This window comes from Octodon degus, unplaced genomic scaffold (genome assembly GCF_000260255.1).
Source record: "Octodon degus isolate 3935 unplaced genomic scaffold, OctDeg1.0 scaffold00111, whole genome shotgun sequence".
Classification (NCBI taxonomy): Eukaryota; Metazoa; Chordata; class Mammalia; order Rodentia; family Octodontidae; genus Octodon; species Octodon degus.
In genome coordinates this window covers 3578422-3589625 of record NW_004524687.1, presented here as the reverse complement: position 1 = coordinate 3589625, position 11204 = coordinate 3578422, and the positions used below count along the sequence as shown (strand labels likewise).

Genomic DNA, 11204 nt, shown 5'->3' with positions numbered 1-11204 from the left:
ACAAATTTCTAAATGTATCTATGACTTTTAGGGTAAAAATTATAACATGATGAAATCAGTTTCTCCCCAGGACTGAAATTCAAAATAGGTATTGGACAGAACAGGAATCTAATCACATATAAATGTCCTACCATTGTAAAGTTGATTCCCTCCCTTTTAAAAAATAAACAATTCAACTATAAACATCCTAACCATCAGATAGATTTTACTGGAAAATTTTACAAGTATCGAGAAATACTTCACACTGCAGAGTCAAGCTGTCATATAATACTATTAGAAACCAGCATTCTCAAGAAGTGCCTAAGTACCCATGAACCACCCAGCAAATCTTCCCTTAACTCCCAACCCAAGAGTATTGTCTTTAAAAAAAAAAAAAAAAAAAAAAAAAAAAGATTAAATTTAAAAAAAAAAAAAAAAAAAAAAAAACTCAACACTAGGTGTATAATAATACAAGACAGATATTGACAACAAATAAATGATGGAAAATAAAATTCAAAAGTAGGTATTTTCTAAGCAAAAGAGATTTGCCTTCAAACAGTTTTTTTCAAGATTCAAAAGATTTATTTGGAAAAAGCAACACAGGACAAAGATACCCTTATTGATCTTTTTCAGAATATCTGAATATTCAGAATTTTTATGAAATATAGGCAGCAACTCCAATTTCACAAAACATCAATAGGTTATACAAATTAAAACTCCCATGCACTCCCTCCCCCAAATGTAGTAATCCATATTGACATCAGCTTTCACTAAGTTTCTATCTTCAGGGCTACTTGCACAAAAAAAGCAAAAATCATTTCTTGATTTTTAAATGGCTGGGATTAGTTAAAGCAACCAAAGAATTATTGTTACAGCAAAGTTTAGCAAAACCATAAGAGAATACCAATAGTAACATCTTAAATTATTCAAAATGATTTCTTTATTGAAATAAAGAAACTACATAAATTTCACAGTACTATGGCATAGCTGTAGTTAGCTAAAGTCACAAACACATTTTAACATTCACAATGATGCATGTCATCATTACCATTCTAATCTACAGAGCTTATGAATAAAGAAAAATACAAAAACCTCGTTTTACAAAAAGAAAAAGTTTTCAGTCTACACACATTAACAATAAAACCATTTCTTCCAGGTAACAGATAAAAGTGTAAAGGCATATCACTGAATTTTGTTTCTAAAGAGCCAGGAACAAATGGGTTTAGTATCTACGACGCTTATTAGGACCTTCAAAGTTGCCCCCTTGACTGCCTCTACCAAAGCCACCAGGAGCACCACTCACAGGACCCACACCAGTGATTGGTGCTTGAGGGGTCTCAGAACCTGCTCTACTCCCCATAGGAGATCCCATCTGGGAAGGTGGTCCTTGAGAAAATCTATCATTGTGCTAGAATACCACATAACAAACATGAAGTCCATTTGGAACACGCCAAATATAAGTGACAAGAAAAATTGGCAAAATCCCAAGTGGTGGTGTCATGAAGTTCAGCAGAAAGTCCGGCAGAATCAGGATCACACATAGAAGGAAGAAAGGAGCAATTTAATTAGTTACTATGTTTAAAAATAAAAAAGCAGCATCTGAAGATTTACAAATTGCTAATTTTATGCCCAAATTTCATGAAAAAAAAAAAAGTACTGAATGCATGATACAAGCAAATGCCACCTTAAGCCTCATAAGTATTATATTACTGCTCTGATCTCTTTTCTAAAGTTTCTATTACACGAATCTGTACTGTAAAAGATAAATACTTTACTAATAATCAGAGCTAAAACTAGGGAGCAGCGTCACAATCTGTTTTATAAACCCAGCATTCTAAAAGCAATACTGGAAGCAAGAACCTAAACATAAGAAAGATGATTTCCAAATGAAAACTTGTTAAGATGTTTTCACTGAAAAACTAGTCTTGGGAAGATGATTAAAGCTGACTAATATGTACTACAAATAGAATTAAACATCAAGACCTGATACTTTGAAAACTTTTACAATAATGACCCATATATTAATCTCAAGGGTATAATAGAATTCTTGAAATGCAGTAATAAAATATAAGCACAAAAGATACAAGGGTGATATAAAGTTTACAATTTCAGGGAAAGACGTCTAAAAATTATTAATATTATTCTAAAAAGTTATAGTATAAAGAAAACTCAAACCAAGTAATTTTGATTGAGCTTTCTGACATTTTACTCTAAAAAATAGGTGCTATTGATAGCAAATGCTGATACTGCCTCATTTCGCTGAACTATCATTTTTCAAATTGCAACTGTTAGCATATCAAATTTTCCAAATTTTAAAAAGACTATCACAAACAGTGCATTTCTCAGTTCTAAGATAAGATGCACAATGTCCTTTTTTGGGGGGGAGGGGTGATCTTGCACATGCTAAAAAGGAAATCTACAACTGAGCTATCTCCAGTCCACATTTATTATGTTCTACAGCAACACAGATTTACAGCTGACAACAGTCTGAATTTAACCGGCCGTGTTTTTCTTCATTAGCAGCAATGGTGCCTTAAATTTGATATGGTAGTTCCCAAACCAAAACTGCCATTTCAAAATATACAGCCAACAAAGTTTTCTTTCTAAATCTCATTTAGAACAAACATGAAAAAACACTACACCACAAAATGTTTTGCCATTATAAAACCTCATTTAAGGTTAAAAGATACCAATTTTACTGATATTGAATATATAATACTGAAAAACCTTGCTTTCATATTTTACCCAAAGATATCTTCACACCCTCAGAGCACAGCAAAAATTACCTAAATTTAGTAGTAACAAATACCAAAAGTAATTTTATGACAGAAATGTACATTTACAATATACTAAAAAAATTTATAAAAAAAATACACACTTTGAAATAATGACAAGTGATCACTCAATTAAAAATGATTACAGAAAACTATTTCCACTAAAGGAGTCCATATAGAGAAAGACCACAACCATCAAATATTTAACCAATACAGTGAAGGGTGGCTACAATTTATTTGTTTACTTTTTATTTATTGGGGGGTCAGCTCAGCAAACCATGAGAGTGGGGCTGGCTCAGCATGTGGTGCCAGGGATGGAACTGCAGTCCCCTGTACCTGCCTAAGCTTGCCTGAACAGATACTTTAGACCGCTGAGCTATCCCACTGGCCCCAAGTGGCTACAGTTTAACAGCACTGAAAAAAAATCTGTAAAAGCTTATGTATGTTCTATGCACCGAGACACAGTATGCCATGCATGGCAGTCCTTATTCTTTACTTAAAGATATTGTCTTCTCTCCTAAACCTAAACATAAATTCACAATTTATTTTCTTCCATTAGATACTTAACTATTGCCAAAACAAATGTCAAATTATGTTAAATGTGAAGGTATCTTTGGGGCACAAGTGTACATTACTGAATATAATCAAAATAATGTTTATGATACATTACCACTGCTCCATTATCTGGCATCATTGGAGTTCCCATATTTGCAGCTCCTTCTGGTCCCATGGCAGGACCAGGACCCATTGGTGGGCCAGGTATAGTTCCTCTGTTGTTCATATTCATACCCATCATTGGAGGAGGACCTTGGTTACCAGCAGGTGCTGGGCTAAACGCATCTATGTAAAACAATCTATACTTAGAGCTGTCCTATCGTAATTTCAGTAAACATTAAAAACTTTATAAAACTTTACAATCTTACACCAAAAAAAACTATTATTAAAATCATTCTCCTTCCTTGAAAATGAGACAATTATCCATTTTGCAATAAAGCATTGCCTACATGCTAAAACTTTAATCCCCAAACTACAGATACATAAAAAGAAATGAGGCAACTATTAACTATTTTACCACATCTGAGAAAGTAGTAACTCATAAATTTTAAAGATCAAAGTAATTCACTATAGCTTACTTATAGTAATTTTGTTTTGGCTTAGTTGTTGCTTGTTTAGCTTCTGGGTTTTTTCGTTTGTTGTTCGTTTGAGACAAAGTTTCCCTGTAAAATTCAGGCTGGTTTACAACTTAAGGTGATTTTCCTGCCTCAGTCTTTCAAGTGCTGGGATTAGAAGTATGCACAACCACATGGGCAAAATTTCATTAACCAACAATTTTGACTATACTAACAGTTTCAATGAACAACAGATGATTAGTACTTCAAAAAAGTTTTCTTAGTCTTAACTAAAAAATATTATCTAGTAAACTAAACTGTAAAAGCAAAAAGCAGTTCCTATACAGATTACTGCAGTAAACTCTTGCTTTTTTTTTTTTTTTTTTTTTAGAACCAGAGACTGAACTCAGGCCCTTGCGTTTGCAAGCCAAGCACTTATTCTACCGAGCCATCTCCCCGGCCAACTGTTGCCTTTTTATATGGTTACCAAATAAAGCCCCAAATTACAAAGTACTACTTTTTAAATGTTCTATTAAAATACACAATCCAAACTCCCCCCCCCAATAAAAATGACTCATGATGAAATATTTTTAAAATCAAAACCACAAAAATATAGATAAAATACCTACTGGATGTTCTGATATACAAAATTCTAGAAATGAGGATAGTCAAGATATCTATCAAATTTTTTCACCAAAAAAGATATTTACCTATCTTTCAATTGTCATAAATTGAAAGTTGGAATATTTATTATAAATAGGATGGTTTCAAAGACGTATTTTCAGGTATTAAAAAAATTTTAAGTGCTAATACTTGTTTCTAAAAATTTGGGACAAAGACTGATTTTCCAGCTTAATAATTTTTCCTAGCATTTCATTATACAGATCAGTTTTTCTAACTTGCAGAATTAAAATTTCGTAAATATACATTATAAACGGAGCTTTAGTTTTCTTTCAAATCCACTACAGAATAGCTAATGACCCTGAACTTTCTGAGTTCTCTCTAAAGGAACAGCTGAAAGTCTCATTCCATAACAATCAGCATCAAACTATTGCGCTTTAAAGCCAACCCTAGAAACAAACAACTTGTCAAAGGAATTCTTCCTTAATCCCAAAATGTTCTCAATGATAAATCTATGCTTCATCCAAGAATGTTTTCACTCCCTGGGACACTTACACTGTCATCTTTTTTTTAAAATATTTATTTATTTAGTGTGTGTGTGGCCAGTTCAGCCCACCAGGGGGCGGGGCTGGCTGGCATGTGGTGCTGGGGATTGAACCGAGGTCCCTGTGTTTTGCTTAGCTTAGCTTGCTCTAAGTAGGTGCTTTAGACCACTGAGCCATCTCACCAGCCCCATACACTGTCATTCATCTTAACAGGTTTCCATAATCTAGAAAAGAAGGAATGTTGAAGACAGGATCTAACAGGCATCTTTTCTATACTTTCTCTAAAAAGAACAGATTAATAGTATTTTTTTCTTCTTATTCCTTAATAGACTTGCTACATTTAACTTGTGAATCTGGAATATAACTATGTAACTAAGTGCATTTTTTTTTTTTTTTTTGTTCCTCGAATGCCTTCAGGGCACTTTTGGCCAGGAGGAGAGTTGTGAGGTTCGAACTCCAGCAACATGAGGCCGACAGCTTTGTGGAGCAGCCACTTAAAGGACTGAGCTAGAGCCAGGCCCCCCCTAAGTGCATTTTTAAAAGATCAGTAATATTCTCCCCTGCTCCCGCGGTTTTTTTTTTTTTAACCATGGATCAAACTTGGGACCTTGCATGTGCCAGGCAGGCACTTAGGCTGCTGCGCTATCTCCCTTGGGCCCAGGATCAGTAATACTTTTTTTTGGGGGGGGGGGCGGAACCAGGGATTGAACTCAGGCCCTTGGGCTTGCCAGGCAAGTGCTTATTCTACTGAACCACCTCCCCAGCCCCTTGTAATAGTCGTAACCAACAGCCATTTTTAAATGATATTTTCAACCACAGAATTATAAACTAAATTTAAAGATCTAAGAAATGGGGTTATTTGGCTTTACAAACTATGTTTTATATAGTATACAAACTAGTAGTAAATCAGAAAATCTACGGCCGTATTCCATCAACAGAATTTGTTATTCTTTACTTTTCTGCTGGGAATCAAATCCCAAGTGCTAAACACATGCTTTGGCATTGAGCTACCAGCATGGGTCCAACCATATAACTTAACACAGATTAATGAAAATGTAACAAAATGCTTAAAGTCTCTTGAATTCCTAAAGCGTTTAAATGTACAACTGATATTCTAAAATGGGAAGAAATCTTTAAAAAGAGAAACTAGGGTGGGGGAAAGGAGCAAAGAAAGGGAAAAGCAAAATAGATAGAGATATATAAAGTAGTTAAAGATAGATTACTAATGTCTCTTATTTCGTTGAAAAGAAAGGTTAGTGCTAATATTGTTTGGAGAATTAAATGCTGATACCTTGTACTCTTGAGTAACTAATTTAAAGATAACAATATTCAATGTATTAACCATTGTTACCCTTCTGTTATCTTTTGAAATTGTTTTATTTTCTCTTTATTTTTTTATTTTTTTATTTTTGTGCAGGGTCTCACTACACAGCTTGGACTCGTAGTGATCCTCCTGTTTTCTGCCTCCCCTGTGCTGGGATAACAGGCGTGCGCCACCACACCCAGACTCCATCACTGGTTCAGTGTGCCCTGGGGGGGGGCCAGCATGGCATGTGGTGCCAGGGATTGAACTCTGGCCCCTGCACTTCCTTAAGCAAGTGCTTAGTCAGCTGAGCTACACTGCTGGTCCTTTTGTTTTCTCTTTAAAACAAAAAATAAATAAAGCATTTAGAGGTGTATTCTTAAAAAGCTGCTAATCAAGTCCAGACCATGTTTTCACAATCTCTCTGGGCCATGAGAAATAGTTTTAAGCATTATCCTATTTTAAAGTTTGGTTCTGATGTTAATGACAGTAATCATCCTTTCACACTACTCACACTTCACAATAATCTCATTCTCACATTCCTTAAAAATTACATGGATTATTTTATATAATGGGAAAAAACTTATTCTAAAAAGATAAATACAGAACCACTGCTACATCATTATATATTAAACCTTGCTTCATATTTTAGAATTTATAGTCTTGCTTCATTAATTATTTCATATATCCATGTGAATGATTAAGTTCTTATAGGAAAAGAAAATGTTTCAGGCTTCCTTTACATAAAAAAACATTTAGTAACCATTTGTTGATAGATAAGGAAATAAATGAAGGAAATATATATATATATAAATATATATATAAATATATATAAAATTCTAGACTATGTAATTAAGAATTATCAAACTAACTCAGAGCATTAAGAAAAATATGTAGAAAATGTTCACTCTTTTAAATTTTATTTCATATAATATGTAATTGAAGAATTCACTAGATGGGTGTGCTTATGGTGTACACTGGATGCCCTAACAATGTTTTCAAAGTATTATGTACATTTGGGTTATATAAAGATTTTAAACTTTGTGACAGCTGTTGCAGGATCATATAATGTGAAAGTTCAACCCATTATCTAATTTTTAAATTTATGGCATTTCAAATTGAAGACACATGATTATGATACTGCATATATTTACTTATTGATTCTACTTGCCCGTAATATGTATATAAAAGCCATTTTACATGAACGTTATTAACGTAGGCAATTTTGCATGAACTCTAAAGCTACGCATTACCATTACACATTTTACTTCCTGAAGTAATATACTTCTCTAGGCAGTCCATTTCCATACACATTTACTGAGTAACATGAACAAAACACTACTTTTTTTTTTTCAAAACACTACTTTAAAACAGAAATTTGTAAAATGTTCTCAAGAAGTTTAAAAGCCACAAACTATCCTTTTCCAGAGTTAAAAACATCATTTGAAGCCACAAAATCTGATTATAAAAATATGGCAGAATTGTTTTACATGTAATGACTGAACTAACTTCTGTATCAGAAATTTATAGGTTTCTTACATCGAAGCTATAAAAATTTAACACCTTTCAAATTTTTGTCCTTGTCATATTTTTAATACACTAAATTATGATTTTAATAGAAAAGATTTCACCTTCACAAGTGTTAGCTCTATATTTTAAGTCTCTTATTGATATGTAAATACCACAAACAGCATTTACACTATCCCAAAGAATTACAAGTAAGTTACAGAAGTTTTTGCTTCAAATCCCTACCTCCCATGTTTATTGCTCCACGGGGACCCATATCACCCATTCTCATTTCCTGTTCTCTCTGTAAATAAACATAGTTGTCACAGTCAACCTATCGATATTATAATTTTACATTTCCCATTTAAAATAAAAAAGAAAACTGAATCTGAACATCACTTTTGACTTAAAAATTTTGAAAATTTTCATCATTTACTCAATTGAAAATAATTCTAGTCTCTAAAAATTAATACACTATAAATATTTGATATACTGGTTTATATGGTAAGATGATCCATCAGATAGATTATACAAACTCTATCACAGATTGTTTCTTTTTTTTTTTTTTTGCAGAACCGGGGATTGAACTCAGGCCCTTGCGCTTGCCAGGGAAGCACTTATTCTACTAGGCCATCTCCCCGGCCCCCACAGATTGTTTCTTAATGTTTCTATTTCACCAAAGACAACAAGACTTCAAAGAAAAATCCAAAATAACAAATAGTGTCAATTATTCTCACTCCTAGGTTACAAAAATATTAAAACTGATAAAATCACACATATTTTTCACTGTCCAAATATTAAAATTCATTCTTTCAGTTACACTAAAGTATCCTTCTACCCAGAGATTACAGATATGTCATAAAAGTCTTCACTTAGCATCAACAAGTTATTGAATTCTGACAAAAAACTACTTTCCTTTAGCTGAGCAATGATTCTACCTAAAACCTGAATGCTCATGTGCCAATTTCTGAAACAATGCACAGGTCATACAACTGTTAAAAACTTTTGAAAGTTAATTACTGAAACTACTTCCTAAGAACAATTAATTTACTAACAGCATTTCCATGTAACTTCAACAAAACCTCAGGTAAAACTACCATGTAACTTTTATTTATTTGTGCATACAGTGCTGGGGATAGAACTCATGGCCATGAACAAGGTAGGCAAGTGTTTTACCAGTCCCTTAATAACTTTCTAAAATTGCAATTTTCTAGATTAAGGACACAGTTCAGTTGGTACAATGCTTGCCAAAATTGTAATTCATATTTTGATGGCAATTTTAAATCTCAACTGTGCTAAATGTACAATAATCATAAGTAAAATTCTGAGGTAAACACAGCAATATTTAAATCGCAAGAGGGCAAAAAAATATTTTTAAAGCAATTTACTAAAAGCTAAATGTTCATTTAAATTCCATTTAATGATATAAAACACAAGTGAAACTACATACAAACCTAGAAAGTAGAAGCCTATAATTGAAATACTGTATGTTGGTAACTAAGCAGGAAATGACTTAAAATTAAAAAAAAAAGAAAGAAAAAGAAAGAAAACACCTGTCCATTTTAGGGGCTGGGAAGATAGTTCGGTAGTCTAAGGTCCTGCCTGACAGTGCAAAAACCCAAGTTCAATCCCCAGTACTCGGTGCCGGCCACCAAAATCAGGCATGGTGGCACATGCCTATAATCCCAGCACTGGGGAGGCTAGCATAGGAAGATCACTATAAGTCTGAGATGTATAGCGAGACCCTGTACCAAATAAATAAATAAGTAAATAAAAGATTTTTGAAACAATTTTTTAAAAACTGTCCATTTTAAACTAAATGGAGATGACTAAAAATATTTAACAAAGCTATGTTGCAATATATAAAGTTGTAAAAAATTAAAACACTATCAAGATAAAATATCTAGTCACATCATTTACAAAATTTAAATGCCAAATCTACTTTCCTTCCTTCCTGTCTTACTGTCTTTTCATCCTTTTCAAACAGAGTTTTGCTATACAGGTTAGGCTGACCTTAAATTCACTTTGCAGTGAAGGTTGGCCTAGAAATCCATGATTCTTTTGTCTCATCCCACATGCCAGGATTACATGCATGCACGATCATAACTAGCTAATGCCAAGCCTTTCTAAATGCTATTTTTTAAGTTTCCAAAAAATAAGTTTGTTTCTTCTCATAAAACTCTTGGCCACTGATAAATTTTTTGTCCTTAGTACTAAGGATGGAACCCAGGGCCTCAAGCACAACAGTCAAGAGACTATCACTGAAACTCACTTCTACCCTGATTTTTCTATCATCCATCCATCCATCCATCCATCCAACCACTGGTCCACTTATATCTATGTGATACTGAGGAGAGCACCCAGGGTCTTTACACTGAATTACATTTCCTGTCCTTTGTTCACTTATTTTGAGACAAGCTCCTAGAAAGTCAGGCTGACCTCTACTCTAATGTGTGACTCCCCTGGCTCAGCCTCCTGAGTAGCCAGGAGTAAATGTGTGGACCATGACACAGGTATAGAGGCTAATACTTACCTGCAATACAAGGTACATTATAAGAAAAGACTACTAATCAAGCAATATATATTCATATTTTTAAATAATAAGTATTAGTAACTTAACCAAACCAAGCTGCCATTTCCTCATTACTTAGACTCTACTGAGTCCGTGAACCATGCATCAAAGTTTACATTCTATTTAAGAACAAGGAGTAAAATATACGAGACTCATGATGACTTTTGTGGAGACAGAGTTTAATTTTTCCTTTCAGATTTGAACTCATTATGAAAGGTTAAGGGTTCAACATTTAATCACTAACAGAGGACAATCTCACTGCTTGAGACTCCAATTATCAAATATGATCGATATACACAAGAGTTAGCATAGATACACAGCTACTTTCTCTTAGTTCATTAAGAATAAAAGTTGGTACTAATGTTGTTTAGACAAGAAAAAAACCAAATATGATTGCTATACTCTAACAAACTATACAGGTATGTGAGATTCATCAAGGCAGCAGGTATAAAATCCATCTTGGTTTACTATTTATTTTTCAGCTCTAAATATCAGTGAAATAACAATGTTTAGTTTTATAATTCACAAAGCACTCTCTTGTAATATTTTAAAATCTACTTTTGCCATTAAAAGATTTTCATGGTAAACAACATACTGAAGGTCACCTAAACAGAATCACAGTAAAATTTCTTTATAATGCTGTATGATAGAATGGTTCAAGCTTGAAAGTATCTTTCCTTAGGATATCAAAATGTCAATATGGATAATACACTGTATCACTATCTTAAAATACCCAATATGCAGTTTGTAGTTGGTTTTACTAAACACACACACACACACACACACACACACACA

At 33.4% G+C, this 11204-nt stretch overlaps 1 protein-coding gene across 1 annotated transcript in view; it reads right to left on the bottom strand.

Annotated features, from left to right (window-relative positions):
• Positions 1–418: 418 nt before the first annotated feature.
• LOC101588789 (paraspeckle component 1) overlaps positions 419–11204 on the bottom strand; it is a 98895-nt gene continuing 88109 nt past the window's right edge. The window contains exons 8-10 of the mRNA XM_023699167.1: positions 8084–8141; positions 3424–3593; positions 419–1387 (exon numbers count right to left, since the gene is read on the bottom strand). Coding sequence (XP_023554935.1) covers positions 1202–1387; positions 3424–3593; positions 8084–8141 — 414 coding nt within the window. The 3' untranslated portion in view covers positions 419–1201. The remainder of the gene's footprint in view (positions 1388–3423; positions 3594–8083; positions 8142–11204) is intronic.